At 38.7% G+C, this 22,176-nt stretch overlaps 2 protein-coding genes and 1 non-coding gene across 9 annotated transcripts in view; 2 read left to right on the top strand and 1 right to left on the bottom strand.

The window, feature by feature from the left end:
- glrbb (glycine receptor, beta b) overlaps positions 1-2,867 on the top strand; it is a 28,107-nt gene extending 25,240 nt beyond the window's left edge. For both annotated transcript variants that reach the window (XM_055016858.1, XM_023279878.3), the window contains exon 10: positions 1,702-2,867. In XM_055016858.1, coding sequence (XP_054872833.1) covers positions 1,702-1,998 — 297 coding nt within the window. In that variant the 3' untranslated portion in view covers positions 1,999-2,867. The remainder of the gene's footprint in view (positions 1-1,701) is intronic.
- A 3,830-nt stretch (positions 2,868-6,697) lies between these two features.
- On the bottom strand, positions 6,698-6,779 carry trnal-aag (transfer RNA leucine (anticodon AAG)). The gene has a single exon. It is a non-coding gene; the product is annotated as a tRNA-Leu (tRNA).
- Positions 6,780-11,275: 4,496 nt separating this feature from the next.
- gria2b (glutamate receptor, ionotropic, AMPA 2b) overlaps positions 11,276-22,176 on the top strand; it is a 54,090-nt gene continuing 43,189 nt past the window's right edge. For 3 of the 6 annotated variants that reach the window (XM_023279875.3, XM_023279873.3, XM_023279872.3), the window contains exons 1-2: positions 11,276-11,659; positions 11,801-11,941. In XM_023279875.3, the coding sequence (XP_023135643.2) occupies positions 11,575-11,659; positions 11,801-11,941 (226 nt within the window). In that variant the 5' untranslated portion in view covers positions 11,276-11,574. The remainder of the gene's footprint in view (positions 11,660-11,800; positions 11,942-22,176) is intronic. The other 3 variants (XM_023279871.3, XM_023279870.3, XR_008603715.1) reach the window with 2 other exon arrangements.

Genomic DNA, 22,176 nt, shown 5'->3' with positions numbered 1-22,176 from the left:
CTGCTCTAAGATGGAGGATTGGTGCCGTTGAAACAGTAAAAAGAGTTTCACCTCATTTAACAATGCAGCACTCCTGTCTCAGAATTTGCATGCGCTAAGTGGAGCGGTTGATTAATTGATTTTCCGTTGTTTGTGCCATGTAATGTTTCTAGACAGGAGAAATTAGAGGTAATAGACGGAGGTTTATGCTCTCATATTGCCCTGACGACAACCTTGCAGTTGAAAAGACACTCAAAGAATGTTTACTTAGTCGGGTTTCAGAGCCAAAGTCACAAACAATTAGTAAATCAGCAAAGGCTAACACAAACAAACACAGGAAAAGGCAGGTGTGAAACAGGAAGGCAGGATCTGGTCCAAGATGTGGGACGCAAGGCTTCCAAGCACAATCACGAGAGAGAGAGAGAAAAGGAGCCACTACTGGGTGGAAAATAAAGCAATGAGAGGCAGGTGTGCAGGTGGATGTGGGGCTCAGGTGACGGGAGGTGATTGGAAAACACTGATGGCAGCTACTGAACAAGTGGAGAGTGACAGATTGTGCAATCAGAACTGAGGTTGGTGACAAGCAGGCATGAGAACAGAATGCGCAAAATGAGTTAATCTGAGGTCACAGATGTGTTCTGTCTGTTCTGTCCAACTTTATCTCACAAATGGTGGAAAAATGCGCCACTTCTCCTTCTGTTGTTTGAAATCTGCACCCGCCTTTGTTTAATTTGTACCATAGTCCTCCAGTAATCGACCACAACATTAAAACTACCCACACCTCCTGCCAAAAAGGCTCTGACCACTGTCACATAAATATGGGACCTCTATGGGTGTCTTGTTATGTCTAATCCTGGGACATCGGCAGTGGATCCCTTGGGTCTACTGGGTTGCTGGATGGGACATTCATGGATTAGGTTTGTATCAGTGAAAACTCTGTTGGTACAAAAATGTGATCTACCCCAGATTTTAACCACCTAAGCTCACTGGCTATTGATCTGAACCTGGACTAAAGTGGTCCAGATGCAAAAAAATACACTATAATCTCCACGTTTTTACAGTCTAACACAAAAAATAATGTTTTTCCATATCAAAAATTCTGTTTTATAGAGCCTTTATCTTTTGTCCGACAATCTATTCAAGATTTGACCCACCTAAGCCCACTGGTTTTTGATCCGAACCTGGTTCAATGTGGTCTGGATGAGAAAAAAAGACAGTGATATCTCCAATTTTTACCTTTTTTTTTTTTTTTTTTTTTTTTTTTGCATTTTCACAAATAGACAAACAGTTTTTTTACAAAGCAGAAACTGAAGGTTAAATCATCTTCAGTCGCTTGCAGACAGTCTAGTCCAGAATCTAGTTCATTCACTTTTACCTGTTAGCGGTTTTAATGTTGTGGCTGATTGGAGTATACAGTGCTGCATTTATAGGACAGACATTTGAAACTGGAGTGCGATTTGCAGGATTTAATAATCTTTGTAGTACCTGTAGAGTAATGTAAGCCTCTATGGACTGCAAAGTCTGTCTGTTGTTCAGTCAGCCAGTTTTAAACTACTTTGGTTCGGCTACTCTGCCTCGAGGGCTGCCAGCAGCACTTTCGGAGTATTCGTCGAACCTTATCTCAGCTCGTATGTTTCACATAAATAAATGTATTTTGGAATGACATAGCGCCGGATTGAATAACCTGTCTACTTTGTCTTCATGATTCTCTCTTGAACCCAGGTGGCCGAGACCCGCTGCAAGAAGGTGTGCACTTCTAAGTCAGACCTGCGGACCAATGACTTCAGCATTGTGGGATCGCTCCCACGGGACTTTGAACTGTCAAACTTTGACTGCTATGGGAAGCCCATCGACACTGGCTCGGCTCTCGGCAAATCCCAGGCTAAGAACAACAAGAAACCTCCTCCTCCCAAACCAGTCATTCCCTCTGCTGCCAAAAGAATCGACCTTTACGCCAGAGCCCTCTTTCCTTTCTCCTTCCTTTTCTTTAATGTGATTTACTGGTCCATATACTTGTGATTATTATCTTGAAATTATCTTCTATTAGTAACCCAACACTCTCATGAATTCTTTACTGATCAGAATTACATTCAAAGACTCCAAAGTGAACACTGAGAAATGTGTTTTCATATGAAACAATTACTGAGAAAAACATAAAATTACCACGTGTTATTATTACGATTATTATATTTCACTTCACACAAAAAAGGCAACTATTATCATTTATGTATTCAGAAATGATTACAATTAAATATTTCTTATCTTTCCAAAAAAAAAAGAATATATAGCATCTTGTTTTCAAATATATATTACTTATTAATAGTGGTACTTGAATGGCTAATACAGGATCGCAGATATAACTAATAATTGGCGTGTAAACATATCCACAAAGATTGATTGCTTAAGAATGGAGCTGAAAAGAGCTTTAGAAGAGCATTTGTAAATAGGTATTTGATTTTTCACCCCTCGCCCGGTGGGAGTGTGCTCGCAAGTTTAATGAGTTAAGATGCTTTCTTCAAGCTTCAATGCAAAGTGTAACATTGTAATTACCTTGCATGTTAAAAAAATATATATATATTGCATGTATATGAAGATAAAGTATAAATACATAGAAAATATTTATTAAATTTTATTATTCTTATGATTTGCTCTTGAGAAGATACGTGGATACGTGAAACACTCCTCTTCCTGTCCAGATGGTCATGTGACACTGCCACTCCTCCAGCCAATGTAACGTTTGACACTTTCCACCTGTAGCGTGTGTAAACGGGTCACCGGTGAACTGTGACCGTGTGTTTGTGAAATTTACAAACGAAAATAAACGATCAAATGCTGTTTCACCATTTGATGTGATTAAAGATAAACTCAAAGGTTTGAATTAAACCGTCCATCATTCGTGTTTTTTTTTTTTTTTTTTTTTTTTTTTTTTTAACAGTGAACACTAAGGAAGCAGCGCTGGGGGTTACCAGCTTGGTTGCATGTATCTGAACTGACTTACAATGGGACTAAAATTCACAGCATCTTCCGCTTTGCACTGTTCATGTGTATCCTGCACATCACACAACAGCTGTTTCTTCCACAGAGGCTTGACCTCTCCTAATCTGCCAAACCAGCCATCAATTATTCATGCAAACCTGCTTTGGAAAATGACCCCCGACTATCATTGCGAGACTCCTCATATGAAATCTGTCTCCGACTTTATGAAGCAAGATAGATGCCGACCTCATGTCATGACAATAGGGTCATATTAATGAAGTTTGAAGCCGTTTGAGCCAGGATTGCTCATGCAAAGCAGAGCGAAATTGTCATTGCTGTGACTCCTTTTTTTTTTCTTTCTGGTTAGCACAAAATGAGAAAACAAGACTTTTTTCCCTCTCTCTCTCTTGCTCTCTGTGGCTGCCATGGTTACAGACACGGGAAAGAATTTTTGTCTGTCACTACAAAAAACCAGCCTGTGACACAGAATTGGACTCAAACAGAGACTAGAATCAGGTGGAAAACAACCTCTTCATTCGTAGATGAGACATGAATCATCAAGAGAAGTACAGTTTTACACATTAGTAAAAACATATGCATCTGTGGTCAGTTTGACAGATCTGAAGACTCATTTCAGCTCCGAGTGAATCTCAAAAGAGAGAGATTTTGCATTGCAGTGCCCCCCAATGGCCACTTCCATATTTGTTTAATGTAATGAGGAGATAAAATGCCCTCCTGGGAGGAAAAACAGATGTAATGCCAGGTCCTGTGGACAGGATGGTAGTGGCTCTGCCAAGATAAGGAGGCAGATTTTTTTTTTTGCTGTAATACAGGTATAAGCACGAGGAATTTCCTCTGCTTTGTACAGAAACCACCATTTTAAGACATTTTTACTGATGATGGTACATTACATTAGTAATATCAAAAACATTTGGAAGATTTGTCTTTAAATCTTGCAACATTTTACATATAAAGCTATTAGATGAGTCTGTTGTCTGCAACAAATTATATAAAACATTACAATAATCCTATAATAGGTCGCCAGTGATGAAAGGCGACAATATAAAAGCGTTTAATGATTAAATTCATCGCATCAGGACAGTAGATGTATCAAAATGCAGGTGTGACTCTGACTATGTGTGTGTTTGTGTGTGCGTGTTGTGTATGCTCCACCCCTGCAACCCAGCACCCTGCTAGTAGCACAGTGCAGTAACCTATATCACACAGGGTGCTTTCTAATCCAACATGACCTCTCACCAGGCATCCACCCAAGCCACCAAGACAACCACCATGACAGTCAGGCAATGATTAGCGGGGGAACAGTGGGGGAGGAGAGGCAGCGAGGCTTATTGGAAGCTCGTTTACTGCAAGGAAGGCTTTCACACATCAGCGTTGGGTGTTTACAACCGCCTCCAAGCCCTCAGATAAAAGAAATACATTGTAAAAAATGATTTCCTTGTCAGGAAAATAGCATTTCTGCCTCAGCCCAACGTCATGATCTGCATTAAAATCAGAATCGGTCAAATTGTTCTGTCATAGAATCACTTTCATAGTTTTACTGGATAGTGATTAATGTTAAGCGCAGTAAGTACATGCTTTATGTACATTATGTGTGTTTCCTGCTTGTTTGTTTACTGTCACGTTTTCAGTCTTATGAAGGATTTTTTTAAGAACTACTTTTTGGCTCAAGCCTGAAACATAATAAGCTTCTTTTTTTTCCCCAAATGCCACAGCAAGTTTTCAGGTCAGCCACAATTTTCCAGAACGCTCACAGGCACCATGGCTGTATGGTGGAAGATTTTTGGCAGGGCTGTAAATGTGAAAGTCTAGAAGGTGTGGAGGATGCCATTTGCTGTCAGAGGTCAAAGTGGCCAAAAGCTCAGTTCCAGCCAGACTGAACCAATCTGTGAAACAGCCGTGAACGTGGGTCCTGTCATTAACGTTAGTTCTGCGCAAACCAGAGAAAAGATAGAGCGAAGAGGGACAGGGATGGAATGGTGAAGGTGAAATACAATCAAATCAGAAAAGCCCGATAGTGGAGGAAATAGAGCGGAGGGGATGGAAAAAATTAAAAGAATGGAAATTAAATGAGCATAAAATAGGCTAGACAATGCAATCGACGCAGGTTCCTTAATTATAATCAGATTTTCAATCCTGAACCATGTTATTATTTTTAAGTATCCATTGTTGCTGTTGCGTTTACATATCAGTTATGAAACTGGTATTTTAAATTGATATGCATCATAAAACAATTTCTGTTCAGATGGAAACATGGAAACCATCAAGCAGCAAGAGTTTCACGAGGATATATCATTAGTAAGAGACAAAATGAAACAAAAACACACCCAGGACATAAAATACTCATCTCAGACTGCTGGAAACCTCATCCATTTACCTCATTCATCCTGAGACAGATTACTTTGTTTTCAAGAACCATGTTCTTTCTCTAACTTTTGTTGTTGTTTATTTATCTTTCAGAGGAACAATGCACTTAAAAATAAAGATCCCTGTATGTGTGACAACCCAGACAAAAGACATATTTCCAACTGCTATCCTTTGGCCGGATATTAACAGAGTCAGTTAAAGAATGCTGCTAATACATTGTACTGTGTTTTAACATATATTTTCTATTAATTTTTTAAAATTTATCCACAATTCTCTCATCTTTCTAAATGCCTAACCGTCCAGCTCTTCTTCATGTTACACATTTTCACACCAGGAAGCCTAGTTTGAGGGCAAAAATGATTTAAAAAAATGTCGTAACTCTATGCTATTTTTAAAAGAGCTGTGACTCACAGCTAAAATAAAAACCTTTGATTATTTTCCCTTAATAACATCCTTTAAAGCTAATACTTTGATACAACCCATATATACAAGGACTGAGTGGGTTTTTACATTATTACTTTGGAGCCTCTCATTTAATCCAAGGCTGCAACTGTGTTTTAGAGGTCAAATATAAAAGCAGCTCAGCGCACAACTGTATAGATTGAAAGCTATTGACGCAAGCTGATGCAGCCAAAGTGTCCAGTCTCAGCACTCTTCCTGACCTTGGGACCGATCCCTGCAGGTTTAACTCCCCAAAACTGTTCTAATGGCAGGATATGCTTGGCTTAGCAACTTCTGTGCGTCTAAAGGCCTCGTTCTGTATTCGCATCACCTCCTTACTGTAAGCTCAAACAGCACTCCAGTCACTGTCACGTCAGCAGCCGCTGTAAGTCGCAGAGACGCTGCTGCTGATTTCTATTTTTCTGATCAACTGAGACAACACAGAGAAGTGTGAATAATTAGTGTTGTTTTCATGCTGCATTTGTTCTGTTTTTACATGCCAGTCATAGCTTCCAGGTGCAATTCTTAGAGTTAGTCGTAAGTAAGGGAATACTGTGAGATGATTTTTAGTACAAATAAAAATAAATCCTGTAAACATGGCTGATGATCATGTTTGACATCCATCTATTATCCATACACCACTTAATCCTCATTGGGGTCACAGGGGGGCTGGAGTCTGTCCCAGCTGACTTAGGGTGAAGGCAGAGGACATCCTGGACAGGTTGCCAGTCTATCACAGGGCTACATATAGAGAAAAACAAGCACACTCATATCTACGGAAAATTTAGCATTATCAATTAACCTCATCATATTTTTGGACTGTCTTTATTATTTATTTGGTCTTTATTGCCAAGTGAGCACACACAAGACATTTGACTTGGTACATGGAGAGCAGTGCCTAGCAACAACAAAGTAATGGCAGCAGTGGGATTCGAACCCACGCCCTCAAAGAGACTGGAGCCTTAATCCAGTGCCTTAGACCGCTCGGCCACACTACCACGGACAAACCCATGCTGCACAGGAAGAACATGCAAAGTCCACATAGAAATATCCCAGGCACAGTCCAGGACACAAACCGGGGATGTTCTAGCTGCAAAGCAACAGCGCTAACCACCAAGCCACAGTGCAGCCCCATGTTCCTGACATTCCTCATCTTTGTTCTGCTCGTCTTTGCTGGCTGCCCTGGCTATAGCTGACATAATCTACTGCATCTGTTGCATACAATCTACTGCATCCCGCTTGCAGCTCAACTGAATAACAGTATCATGCACTTGGCATCAGTGTTTCCACAAGATAATAAAAATATTTCCCATATAAAGAAGTATTGGACATGGTGGCTTCAATCAAATTACCACGCAATTATTTAATAGATTGAAATGAACATTACACAAAAAAAAAAACTAGGCAGTAATGCACACATTTTTGAATTGCTAGAACCTTGCATGCACTCTTTCTTGTGATATATTTCAAATCTTACAGTGTGCTGCCCAGTTGTGGTCTTGGAACACTTCCTCTGTCTGTTGGCGTTTAATTTTTCACACTGCACAAGGTAGCCCGGGGGCGGCACACTGGGTTGGTGGTGGAGACTGTCGCTTCATGATTTTAAACCCAGGTCTTCTCAATAGAAATGTGATTTAGCTGGCTGGGAGACTTTCTCTCATATTTATGAATCTGACAGCACTGTGTTTGAGTGCAGGCATGTCTGAACTATCTCCCTTGATTCTTGCTTAGTGCAAGCTGGAACAGTCTGCAGCCATCTGGAAGAAAATTAAGACAGAAAGAAAAACCAGTGGCACACACAGCTGCACATTCATAAGAATAGTTTCTAAGTCATGAAAACTGATTATAGAACCTTCAAATTCATGCTGCTCCGAAGCGTCTTTTGGCCTTTTATTATCTTGCGTATTTACCCAAGCGGATTCACCCAATTTCTATTTAATATTTGGTTAAAAATGTAGGATTGCAAGTCTCTTGAGATTCTCCACAAACCCATTTTTAAAGGTCAGTCTAAACGTGGAAGATAATTTCAAATGTGGAATAAAACAATATGTACAGAAGAAAGCACACCCAGATAACCGATGGTGGAGAAACACCTATAGAAAACAATTAAAGGTAAATATTCTGCTGCTGAAAGGTCACGTGTCAGATCCCTGCAGCCAGTTTGTCCATCACCAGCTAGGTGTCTACCTGAAGTGGCCATGAGTGAGACATTAAAATGCTAACCATTGTAAACCTCTCTAGATAAAAGCTTCCACTAAATGCCAGGAATGTAAATACTCTCCAGGAAGCAGTTGCACAGGATTTCTGGGACAAACAAACCTGAGTGGTTAAATATTTCTCAAAAGGTCATTGAATTGTTTTTTTTTTTTTTTTTTTTTTTTTTTTTTTAAACCAGCTTTTTGCTTTACAAGCCTTACAGTGTTGGGTTTTTACAAAATATTTTCATTTAGCATAAAATTCTCACCTCACTCTTGTGGCTTATTTGTGTAAATTGACACAAAGGTAAACACTCTTAAACAGCCAGTGTGGTCATGATGTGATTATGAGCTACTCTCATTCCAGCCCTTAAAACTCATTAGGACCCTTTGCAGCATTGTCACAGTTAAACTATTGCACAGGTTGTAAATTCAGTACACTGCGAAATGTGCTGTAAGATAATCAAACTGAAATTGCATTTCGGTCGAGCGGCAGCAGAGTGAATCCATGCATGGCAGAACCTCCAGACAAGGTCAAACTGATGAACATATGTGAGCCTGTGTAACACTAGGAGTTGAGTGTGCAATTTATTTTGCCAGCAAGAGGATTTCTACTTAACCAGAGTTAGTTACATAATTATACATTTTTTCTAGGTTCCTTTTTAATGTTCAGGTTACTCCTCATACATACCCTGTAATAATTAAATCACTACTGATTCCATCACTATCTTGTTCTCAGTATCTACATACATGTAGTGGTACATATTGAAATGATACTTTGTTATTCGCACCATAACACTGACTGCAACAGAAAATGTGCATTTCTCATATATTTATTGTCTGAAACTTTAAAGTATTCTTCATATATGCTGAACTGCAGTGTTTTCTGTTGACAAATATTGACAAATATGTATCATTTTTACATGTTTTTTGTATAAAGTTACATAGTTTGTAGACCATATACCTGTAAAATGAAGTCACCTATGGTTTGGGGTTATGCTTTTAAGCCATTACTTTTAATAAAGAGGTCATATAATTTACATGAGAGGGTTAGGGTTAGGGATAGATTTGAAATTTTGATTGGAAAATGGAGTAATATTTGAATTAAAATATGATTTTAATTGGTAAAAGTCATGCTAGCTGACTAGCTGCCATAAGGATAATTTAACTGCAGTGCTAGTGAGGCTCTGCCTCTTAATCAGCACCTAATAAAATAATTTTTATCTCCAAAAAACAATCCTCAGATTATTTTTGAAAAATGAATCAAAAATGATGGACACAACAGGCTAAATTCAGGATTACAGTCTAATTTCTACTCCAGCTACAACCTACTAAACTTCTTGTAGCTGTGCACACACTGCTTTTTGTCTGTGTATGATGAACTAATTCAAGTATTTCAGGTGCTTTTATTTATTTTAGCTATGTTTCAAAATAAAGTGGTTGAGATGAGCTTGTTTACCTTTGACTTGGTTACAGCCTTTCTTTTATGGCTGCATCACATCTGACAGCGTAGCATTGCTCTCAGATTTTAGAGGGTCATTTAGTGAAAACATTATCATAATCAATTGAAATGATGGGCAAAATGAAAAAAGGTGTGATATATTGCCGTAAGTGTTCTCGTGGTACTAAAGCGTCTCTCCATAGGAGCCAGTGTTACATGTGATGTGCTGTCCGTGGTGCTGAAATCTGACAAACTGTTGCTTCTAGCTGCCAGCACCCTCAGCTCCCACTCACTCTCAGCCTCATTAGTTTGCTCCCAGACTGCTATCTCACACCGCCAATGATTAATATACATCTGTCGGTGCAGCCTGAGATATGCATATCATAAAATCAGGGGACAGGATTGCCACTTATTTCCTGCTGGCTGTGAGGCAAGCTCTCCTCCATTTAACCCTATTCATAATGGCAGCCAGGACCAGGCACATATTTGCATTGCATTTGTATGCAGAGGGTGGAAATAAGCACTAGATCAAAGTTAAAGAGGAGATTCATTTGATGGTTTTTCCTGGAGGGCATGAGTGATGGTCTCCAGCTGATGCACTTGATGAGTTTTCTCAGTAAGAAATGTGGAGGAGGCTTGCTTCTCAAGCCACCAAGAAAACACTGAAGGGTTTTTTTCCTTGTCATTTATACAAAACAATCTTGTAAATATTGTAAATGTGTTCAGTCATTTGCCATTGCATGTTTTTCTCACATAGCAGAAACTTAAATTAAATGAAATAAATACATTGAAATGAAATGCAGACTCTTCAAATTGGTTTGCAGCACAAGGAATCACCTATTATTATTACTATTATTATTACTATTATTATTACTATTATTATTATTATTATTATTATTATTATTATTATTATTATTATTATTGTTATTATTGTTATTATTATTATCATTATTATTATTATTATTAATGGATTAAGAATAAAATGGTAAGTGCTTCTGTATCACAAATGTCTTCAAGTGTCAAATACACTGTTGGAAGAATGTTTTTTACACAATATTCTCCACTGAGTGCACACTAAAGACACATATATGCTGTTTCAAGATCAAAGGTTTAATTCCAAAACCCACTTGAGCTCTTGAATCAGTCTTAAGAGAGTATTTTTTCCTTCCTGATCACTCAAAATTGAACACAGATTGATTGATTAACCAGTCAACGGGAAGTCAATCAAGAGTTTTGATCATCATTTCACTGGTTCACTCATTTTTCATGCAAACATGACACAAAAACTTCAGTAAAACTTCTCCATTTGCTGCTTTTATCACTAAAAATTTACTATCTTTTGGGTTGTGGTTCATGTTGTTTGAACTTTGTATGGGGCCATCAATTAAATACATGAAATGTGAAGCAATCAGTTCATATGCAGTCAAGGGTTGAGGACTCTGGACACTAGAAGTCTGGTATTGTGTTGCTGAAGTGCAAAATGGTATACAAGAATCTACTCCTTGTAAGTGTTATTATTGGAACACTGACTTAAGGGACTCAAATAAGGAAAGAATGTCCATTTTTGTGAACAAAAGCTCTACAATATAACTTTTTTGTGACAAGAAACCTTTGGAAAATGGTTCTCCAAAAAATGAAGGTTGAAATAATGACACTAGGATGTTCTGAAACAACAACATCCAGGGGTTTCATGCCTTATAGCTTGTAAAAACAAAGCACATACTCTATCCCTTAGACTACAGCATTCATTCAGGGCGCGCTCTTGCCACCAACTGGATGACTCTCGGCTCTTTTCGTCTCTGTCCGCCTTCTCATTAACATTCCTCACTTGTGGGTGTGATGCTGAGAAGATCTCCGGCGCGCCGAGCGGAGACGCGCAGTGTCCCTGTGCGTTCAGAGGAGGAATCAGCTGCCGGCCGGAGAGGAGCGACGAGGAGGAGCGGAGGAAGAGACAGCAGAGCTACAAGACAAGCGACCATTCCTTCACTGCCTGTCCTTTCACTGCTACGGCCACCTGCAGAAAACGGTCCTTTACTGCAGATCTTTTTTTTTTCTCCGTAAGATCGAAGGTCCCCAATATGAGTCGGATCTAACACCTCTGGAGAGAAAGCGGAATAGCAGACTCCCCTGGTGGATGTGGACACCTAAACTGTGGACATGGAAAAGATACTGAATTTATCCGTTTCAGTTCTCCTGGTTTTATGGGGATGCGCTCTTGGAGGCTCACCCAGTGTGCAGATTGGTAAGTAGCTTTCAGTTTAAACGAAAAAGGCGAATTAGCCGGAAAGACTTCTGTGCGTAAAAACCTGAGAATCTGCGTAAAAATGTGTGTTTCCATTTCGATTTTTTTCCAAGTGTAATTGATATCTTGCGTTGATTTCAGGGGGACTTTTTCCAAGGGGCGCAGATCAAGAGTACAGCGCATTTCGGATAGGAATGGTTCAGTTTGGCACCTCGGAATTCAGACTGACGCCTCACATTGACAATCTGGAAGTGGCGAACAGCTTTGCTGTTACCAATTGCTGTAAGTCACAAACATATTTCCAGTCCTTTTTTTCTCAAGAAATAGCTTTCTTGTGAGCTCCCACGTCATTCACGATCGCTTTTCCCACGTTTTTTGCTTTGTTGACCACACGAGTTTGGATAAAAATGTATCAGCTGTTAGGATGGAGATGATCTGAGCTGACTAATCTACATTCTGTCAGCAAACAGATCGAGACTGTGAGCTGCTAGTTGAGGATGGACGAGCATCGTGTAGGCAGGGGAAAGTTGGTTTCCACAGTAACAGTCAGTCACATCCATCCCATTTTCATTCCTTCAGATTCGCAGATCAAACAGACTACACTGCAAAATATCGATCCCGGTACTTCTTTTCATCCGTCTCTCTTTAAAACCCAATGATTTTTTTCCTAAAGTAACTCATTGTGCCTGATTTCAGCCAACACCTCTATAATTAAACGTCGCTTTAAAGGCCACCAGTAAGCAAATACATTCAACCTATGTCGCCACATTAACTGAGCTGTATGACTTGCTGAGATTGTGATCTTTTTCAGTGTGCAGACTACCCATGTCACATCTTTTTTGAGCTGTGGAGGAGCGATGTTCATCCATTGTTGGCTCCTCTAGAACAGCTTAGGCTCCTCACATTCAGACTGATCGTCACGCACACACGCTTTAACGTGGCTATGGAGGATTAACGCGATACCGTGAAGCACTGACAGCTGCTTGTGAACATTTTTTTTCTTCTCACGAAATCTGAATCACGACACTTCACACGTTCACCTCCAACATCACTCCGTTTTTCAACCAGACAGTTGATGTAAAACTGAGTGGATCGGATTTAATCGTGCGTTTCTCTCCTGGCATCTTTTGGAAACAGTCGCATCATGAGGCAAGAGAGGTTTCTAAGGTCGCTGTTTTTAATAGCCACTGTTCGTACATTTCATTAGGCGGTTGCCAAGCGACTGCGCCTCTCAACAGTCCCTTAAACATAAATCAAACGCTCCTGATTGGTGCGCGCATCGGTCCAATCGAATTCATTACCATATAAAAGCTTCCTGCTTGGAGATCCTCGATGCGTCCGACGGATCACAGGCACGAAACATGTTGATGTTCACATGGTGGGGAGTTTAGAATCTGTTTTCTTACTCTGGAATATTGTCCACATGTTTACTGATGAGTGCAATGTCTGCTCCACATGTATGGATCAGCTGTTTCTAAATGTATCTCACATATTTATCTATCCATCCGAGCCATATCCTACCATGTATACACACTGTACAAGTGTTTGGATATGTAGTGTTACATAAACAGGCTGCTGATTTGATTTTGACTTGAAAAACATTTGTAAAAAGTTATTTTTAAACACACAACCTGGTCATGAGATCAAACCTGGAGTGATTCTGGCCTGAATAACTAACTCATTTGGCTTTTTAACTCAGGTTTTTATATTACAATTGCACATACATTAGTCAGATTTTCAAAATAAAGCAAGCATGCCATACAACTGAAGCAGGACATCATTTTGATTTTCTTTCTTTGAGTTTATGGCACATGTGATTGCTGTCTGCATGCTTCTAGAAATGATGGTTTTTATGAGGAAAAAAAATCAATGCTCAGTGATTCTTTAAAGTGCTTCAAGCTAATATTTTGGTTAGGCAGAGTGTTTAATGTCTGTGTAAATAACCGAGTGGACCTCCTGTTTGACGGCTCACGCTAAGCAGTTGACTCTTGTGAAATTTCAGACCAGTGGGGTAACAAATGCTGAGCTTGCTTCACCTCCGCATCAGCAACAATGGCTTCAGTTCTGTTATTGTTGGTCTAACATTCAAGCAGCAAATTACTAAGACCTGTATGCAGTTACCAGTGACCCTGAATGGTGAATGACTGGGCACAGAAAAGGAACAAATGAGTGGATGGATGCAGATTATGTGACGCTTAGCAAAGTAAATGACTGCCATGCTAAATATTGAAAAAGGCTGTTAATAGGCAGTAGGAGGATGGGTTTTTTTTGTGTTCCTTACACAGCCTCGGGGCTGAATGTGTGCTTACATCTGGTGGTTCCAAAATGTGTGTGTATGAACTGTGTCTACCTCCTGTATAATTGCCTTCTTGAGTGGGAGTTAGGACGGGTAAGATTGACTGGGGTGAGGTTAGGTGGGTGAGGGGGGCCTGCTTTATAAGCCAGTAGATGGCAGTCTGCCTCACAATCCACCTTCATCTGTAATTACAGCACATTAACGCCGGCACTTTGTCTTTTGCTAAAATGCACTTTGTGAAACGGCATGCAGGGGAGACTAAAGGGAGAAATATTGAAGTTGACCTGCCGCACTGAAAGCTAAAATATCACCGCAGGTTGTTATGAGTTTTCTGTCGAGCTACGGGACTAATCACACACTTCCAATTTGGAACAGAAAAGCACATTAGTCTTAAATAAATGGACAGAAATAAAGGAAAATGAGAAACTAAATAGAGTTTGATTATAGTGGACTATTGGACTCAAGAGACAGATATTCCTTCAAACTATTGCTTCCTAAAATAGGTATATCGTTACCAGCTATGGAAAAGGGCATCAAACTTTAAATGGCACAGAATGCAATTTTGCTTATTTATTTTTATTTTCACGAGACATTTTCTAACTTCTATCACATCTTATTAGTTATACTGCTGTGAAAAAAGTATAGTCTTTTAGTTCCTTGTGAGAAATGACTCAACATATGGCCTGGTACCTCCCAGACATATCACACTGGTTGTACTTGGCCTGTGCAGCAGCTTACTCCATCAATGCAGTGTGTCAGAGACAGTGGGAGGGAGGATGATACATCCCTCCATCAATAACAGTTCATCTGGACAGGCCTGCATCTGCTGCCAAGACCAGGGGAGTCGTTGTCAGTGTGTGTTTCTATGTGTGCGCAGATATGTTGGTGTGCTGTCCACCCGGAGCGATAAATTAGAAAGAATCCCATTTAAACTTCCTAGATTACAGCCCCTTCTGAGGCCTCATATCACTAACACACCCTAAGAAATAATATATATATATATATATATATAGACCCGTGTTCCTGTTAGTGGCTGATGCTGTGTTTTTCCAACTTTAAGATGAAGTGTGCTTTATTTTGCTAGGCATATAGCAGTTAGGGAGGCCTAATAAAGGTGATACATCAAGGTGATCTCGTATCCATCACAAGGAGTAGAGAGAACTCAAAATGTCCTCTGTGCAGTATAGCGAAGTTATAATGCTATAAATCATTAAAAAAAAAGAAGAAAAAAAAGAAAGCTGAAGTTCTTGAATTATTTATTTTATTAAAAAATTAAAAGCCTGGAACGAATATGTACAACATCTGTGCCTACAGGTGATTCTACATACTATAAGTATTTTATTACTCTACATGTTAACCATTCTTATCCCCTATCTGTTTTGTGTAAACACAGCCTGCAGGTCAGCTCAAAAGTCCTTGATTTTCATTGGCTGCAGCTGTGTCACTGATGGCTTCTTGATTATGTCAGGGTTTGTTTATTCGGCAAATTTTGATACTGAACGCATAAAATAAAGTAATTTCATGAGATATATCACTAAATATTAAGCTGTTTATTTTCGTTAGGTCAAACACATTAAGTTTATGGATCTTCAGAAAGCCAAGAAATCCAGTGATGCTTTCTGTTTTTACAGTTTTGACTCTGCTAAATGTCCTAATTTTTAGGGATTTTTTAAACGATAGCATGCTTGTCAAACCTGCTGGCATATTTTGTGTTTCTGCAGGTTAAAGGGCTAAACTCAAAGGGACAACAAGTCACAGCATTTCAGTCTCTGCTTATTACTTCACTCTGGTTCTTTTGCTGTTTATTAATGTGTCTCTCTCATAAGTTGTCCAGATTGCATTAAAAATATAAAATGAAAATGTCATATTTACAGTAGGAAAGGTACAGGATCATGTAAGTTGTGTTATGATTTATTAATTTTTATCTTTTTTTGTATTGTTTTGAACAGTTGTATTTGTGGGATTGCCTTTTTTCATCTTTTCTTATGCCTACTATTGATTGCAGGCAGAGAAAAACATTGTATTTAGATTAGAGCAACTCTAAAACTCTAGTTAGAGCTTTAATGAGCTCACATATTTTAGCTGTTTAAACCACCCACAGGATACATTAGGTATTTAGTTTCAGTTCAGGGGATCTGGAAACAACTATTTTTTTTTTGGGTTGTGAGATATTTACCAAGGTTCAAAATAAGAAAAAAAAAAGAAAGAAAGAATTCTTCTCCACAAAAAGATAACTGTTCTTTCTCCTCTAATGAATACTTAGAGTTTACATCCCCAGGCCTCAAATTAGTATTCCAATTATTTAAATGAAACACTGTGAAAGGGGAAATCACTCTTCAGTTGAATTGCACACAATTTAAAGACATGCATCCTTTGATGAGGGGTCAAAACCAGACATTAACAGCAACACAAGTACAAACGGTTGGGAGCCCCACTAAAAACCTTAAATGAGCATTAAGCATGGATATCTAATTGTCTCTGGAGTGTAGTGCAGCTACAGTTTGCACCTTTGTCGTCTTTGAAATATCACATCTTCTATGACACGTTTTTGAGCCGGCGAGACACAAACCAAAGCATCATTCTGTCTTGAAAGTCATCCTGGGTAGCTTTGCAAACTGGAACTCACCGGTTCATGGTGATTAATGATAACAGCAGAAGCATATAGGGACATAGGAGCATAGGAGAACAGTTTTTCCCCTTTAATTCATCCATCGTCACACCTGTATGAATAACTAAACCAACAAGTATTCATGAAGGTCAACAGTAATGAAGTGTTTTAAATGCAGTTTAAGAGTCTGAAAACTCATAAATCTGTGAGCTCTACATCTTTTCTTAACCTACTGAGGCTTCACTGTGAAGCCACCCTGAGCATGAGACGACAAAAGTGGAAAGTATTGCTATATTTCATGATAAAGTACTCTCAAATTTGACCTCACCGGAATCATGTCTTAGCAGAATTAAATTGCGTAAGCATCCAACAAGTGCTAACCCAGTCGTCACCTAATAAAACTTCCAAGGTACGTTCCATGCAAGGTGGCTGAATCCATACCAAACAGGGTGCAGGAGTATTAAAACTAAAGGCACAATCACTCTCAAACAAGTCACATTAAATAATCACTCAGTTTCACCTAAACTTTTCTGAAGCCGCGAGGCATATTTCCATAAGCAAAACTAATTAAAACTACAACAAACTAATAGGGTTGCAAAATGTATTACTCAGGATATTGTTCATTATAAAGATCTGAATCATGGGGAAACCCTGATTTACTCTCTGCAGTTATTTTGAAACTAAATGCAGAGCTTCTTCATTCCATTCATCAGCAAGCTAACTGTTATAAAAAGAGCTTTGTTACATGTCAGGGTCAAATCATTCTGAACGCTGCTGCACAGCTGGTTTTGTATCAGCTGTTTTCCTCTGATAGTTTTGTCTCTTTTCTCTTTCTAGAGGACAGGTTTATTTTCTATTGCTAAAAAGTTCATATGAAGTCCCAGTCATCACCTTGAGGCAGTACATTTAGCGGTCTAAGGAGACCCATCTGCAGGAACAGACTGAACCATTGCCACCTTGCAGTGGGGAGATAGGGCTTTTAGAAGCTCTGGAATTGTTTAGGATACAAGAAATAGTCAGTTAAACACTATTTGTTTTTTTAAAGTATCGGCAAATATTGCAAAAATACAAAAACAGATGACAGAAATAATGTTTCAATACCAGGCAGAGCATTTCCCATCTAACTGAGTTCCACTATTCCTTTCACAAGGACACCTCTTCTCTGGAGACTTTTGGTTTGATACAATGATAAATGTTTACAGCACACTGTTCACATGGCTGCGTGTGTGTGTTTGCCTGTCAAATTAATCTTCATATATGGCTATAGCATGCTCTCATGCCTTTATTTCTGCGCTCTTTCAAAGCGAACCAATCTTCCTCCTCTGAGACCAACAGCGGAGTTTGAGGTCACTGACAGCCGGCCGGCGATTCAGCACTTCAAAGTTCATGTTTGTCATGGATGAATCACGTCATACTGTAATTTCATGCATCTAAATGCACACGGCAATTCAGGAGACACACACATTCAGAGACCTGGCTGGATGATCAAACGCCTATACCGACCGTATATGCGCTGCAGAGAATTGGTTATAGCCAATTTATTGTTCACACTTAATTAGGTGCATTCTCCTCCATTTCAGAGGGAGCTGTGAAATATTAAATAGGCCTGGGAGCTGGCCGGTCAGAAAATGAGGCTAAAAATTCTCTGTGGATCTTAGCTTGCCCTGAATACAGCCCCCAACCAAGCCCTTATCACTCTGTCCTCAAAAAACACAAGGCTGAGATATGATACGTTACAGTGTGATTCCAAGGGCTCAGCTGGAAGTCGCCTCCTGTCTTGTTTCTAGTGCCTTAGTTGTCTCCGTTTTGCAAGATAGGTGACTCAAAAAGTATTTTTGCTGGGAGCTGCGAAGGAAGCAAACTTTTTTGTTCTCAGTAACAATGGCTGGTACATCTCACAAATTATATTTGAAGCCAAAACATGACCTAATTGTGATTTATTCATTAGACAAACCAATAGGACAAAGCAAAACTTGTGTTTGTTTGCCTGCTAGCTTAAAGACAGCCAGTAGGGTTTAGTAGATCACTTTAAAGATATTTTTTATTCATTTCAAAGCGCCAACTCACAAAAACATATTATTAACTGGAATTAACACTGAACTCCAAGCAGAGTCTGGGCGATTTTTGTTTCTGTCACATTTCAAATCATGAGGGCTCATTTTCGCTTCAATGTGAAGTCCTGCATCTCTATAGAATTAGCAATACCATATTTGGAAGAAAAAAATATCTCCCGTGTAATATCACACAGTTATGCCAAAATCAGAAAAAGAAGAACAACAAAAAAAGCTAAATAATTTATTTTGCAGACCATCTAAAAACTAGAATTAACACGTACAACATTTTTCCAAGTGCCCACTCGTGTTACCAACCGGCTCTGTATATTATAGATATTTTGCCGCTTACATGTTTAGTTTGGTTCCATAAATATAGCATTCAGTTCAGCCGAAAAGTCCTCAAATTTTTTGTCACATGACAGTTGGTCACAGCTGATTCACCAACAGCTTCATGTTTGTACAGAGGAGAGCATCTTTTTTTTCAGATTGAATGATTTTTTTGAAGACGTAGAATAAAGTGGTTGTGACAAAAAGTCATTTTAAGTTTAGAGTGGACACTATACATCACATATGAGCAGTTAAAGGACCATCAGAAAGTTAAAAATCCAACATTTTTTATTGTTTTCAGTTTCCAACTCATATAAATGATGGAATGTTTGCCTTTATTTAGAGACATGTCGTTTAAATGCACATATTTTTGTGATTCAAGGGTTAAACTGCATTTTAATTTGAAAATCAAACACATACACAAAATATCCTTCAGACAAATTGAAAATTTGCCAGTCTTTTATAATCCTAACTCAAGGGAAACATATTTGCTGTTTTCCAGAACTTTCAACTGCATTTGACAACTTGTCAGAGAAGTAGTTGCTTTTTTTTTCAAACTGTCGTAAAGACACACATGAATGTTTGTGGAAGTTTTTTCTGTTTTTGGTTTTTGTGAGGTTGTTTTATCCAGTTTTCATCCCTTGTAGTCCCAGTGAAACAGCTGCTTCACCATAAACACCATTTTTCAGCACAGGACACAGACTTGAAACCTTCTGTTCTTGTGATTATCGAAATCAACTCGGATAAAGAAGGCAAAATGCAGGCATTGGATTGTTTTTCCGCCCAGCACTGAATAAGAGAGGGGTGATGCAATGGAGTCACCTAAGTGGCTTCCATTGCCAGATGGACACTTCCATCATTTAGCTGAGCAAGCAGGCACCTCTGGAAATTGATTTCCAAACAAACATCCAGCTTTTACCAAAGCATGAACTACGATCTGTGAATTCGTTCATCCATCCTCGTATCAATTAATTTATTCTTAACACAAGCACTCCATCTCTGCACCTGTGCCATGAAAGACACAGATTAAAAGATTGGCTCCACAGAGCACAGATTCTTATCCTGCAGAGACACAACCAGGGTTTTATCCTTGGCCCTGTATCTAGATGTCCCTTCCCATGCATGCAATCTGAAATATAAAAACTCATTCGTTCATCTGCAGCCTTTTATCAAGCCCTTACAGCTGTACGGTGACAACAGCATCAGTACCAATAACACCACTTACTCTCGTCTTTTCCGTTTGTGAACTATTTGGGTTTTGGAAGATATCTGTCACCATGACAGAGAGAGTTACTGTGATGTCAGAAGTTTGACGGTTGTATAAAATGATTGTATATCAGCTGTCTTTTGCTATGCAGAATTCATCACTGTTATGGTGGAGAGCATAATGTTACAACCATAAAGCTTTAGCTGAACGCCGACACAAATCAAGATTTTACAAGTACATGGTCTTTCTTTTAAATTCAGAAGCAGAAAATTCTGAACTAAAATATCAAGAAGCTGTATTTATGACATTTTATCATTTAGGCTTCAGGTAAGAAAATATTCAGCTAATGATTTCAAATCAAACAGACAATTTTCCTCAAAAATGTGAATAAAAGCAAACTATTCTGAATGAATATTAATTTAATTTGGACATTAATCTAATTTTTGTCATATTATGTTCATGTACAAGGAGGAATAACAGTTTTTACCTTTGTATGATTATTCTAAGAATTTTATTTTATTTTTTGAAGATATTTTTAAAAAAGATGAGATAAAATTTACTCGAATGCTTGGAAAAGAGATGAGATGGGATGAACCTTATTGCCCCGAAGGAAATTTGTCTTGGGCTAAAAGTGCAGCTGCACATACACAACAAATACATAACAAGCACAAACCAGTCATATATCACACACCTGTCAACAAAAGGTGATTCAAAGGGCAAGAACAACGTATTGCAGAGGATAGTATTGCACATGATCATGTGAGCGTACGACACAGGGTAAAATACAATAAAATGAATAAAATTTAAAATCAGATCATAAGAGCAGTGGAAATAAATACTAAATAAAATGTAATCTAAAAATCAAAGATAAGAAGATAAAAAGGATAAAAAGATAGAAGGTGTGTTAAAGAAATGCTTGAATAAATAAATCTAATTTATTTTTTGACATAGACATATACTACCAGTCAAAAGTTTGGACACACCTTCTCATTCGATGCTTTTTATTTGTCTTATTTTCTACATTGTAGATTTATACTGAAGATTGACACTTTTTTGTTTCCTACATAATTCCATATATATTCTTTTAGAGTTTTGGTATCTTCAGTATTAATCTACAATGTAGAAAATAAACAAGAAAAGCAACTGGAGAGCACAGTACTCCGCCAAGGCTGTTCAGTCCTTGAATGATTTCTGACAGCTGGAATATTGAAAAAATGATGTGGCAGTAATCACGGCACCATAGAAAGTGTCCATTTAAAATAGATGTACCCACAAACAAAATGACCTTGTGCTGAGCACTGGTGTGTGTTATGCATGTGTATGTTATGTACGGATATCGAATCTCGTGACCTAAATATGTAGCAGGTGGCGGGAATTGATGGGACTCGGAAACACCCCCACAATTTAATCAATTGCTCCTTGTATCATTTCCAAAGGATAAGTCTCGATAAGTCCACAGCCGTGGATTTGTAGTAGGATCAAAATCATGTGATCGACAGCAGGTAGCTGGCGTAGTGTTCACTTGTAGTCATAGTTAGTGACACCATGCTGCTATCTCGCAATGATACAGAAATCTTGAACAAATCCGTGGATCCAGATTATAAGCCGTATCACTGCCAAAACTGAATCAGTTGGTCCTTGTGTCATTTCTGACCTTCCCTGAAAATTTCACCCAAATCTGTTTGTCTGTTTATGAGTAATGTTGCTAACAGACAGACAAACAGACAGACAGACAAACTAACGCCAATCGCGAAATAACTCTGCTGAGGCTCCACCTCCTTGGCAGAGTAATAAAAACCACTGAATGAGATGGTGTGTAGTTATATGTTAACATGCTTACAGAGAGAACATCATGAAAAAGCAGAGTTAACATTCCACAAGCAATTTGAGAGACTGTTATAGGTCTATATAAAGCTGACATTCAAATATTTGTACGGTCAACGTGAAGTTCAATTAACTGTGAATGACTTGTATTTTCATTAATTCGGCGAATAACCTTTTCTGTTGAAGAGGGATGCTCATTAG

Source organism: Amphiprion ocellaris, chromosome 13, assembly GCF_022539595.1.
Source record: "Amphiprion ocellaris isolate individual 3 ecotype Okinawa chromosome 13, ASM2253959v1, whole genome shotgun sequence".
Lineage (NCBI taxonomy): Eukaryota > Metazoa > Chordata > Actinopteri > Pomacentridae > Amphiprion > Amphiprion ocellaris.
This window is presented reverse-complemented; position numbering and strand designations above follow the sequence as displayed.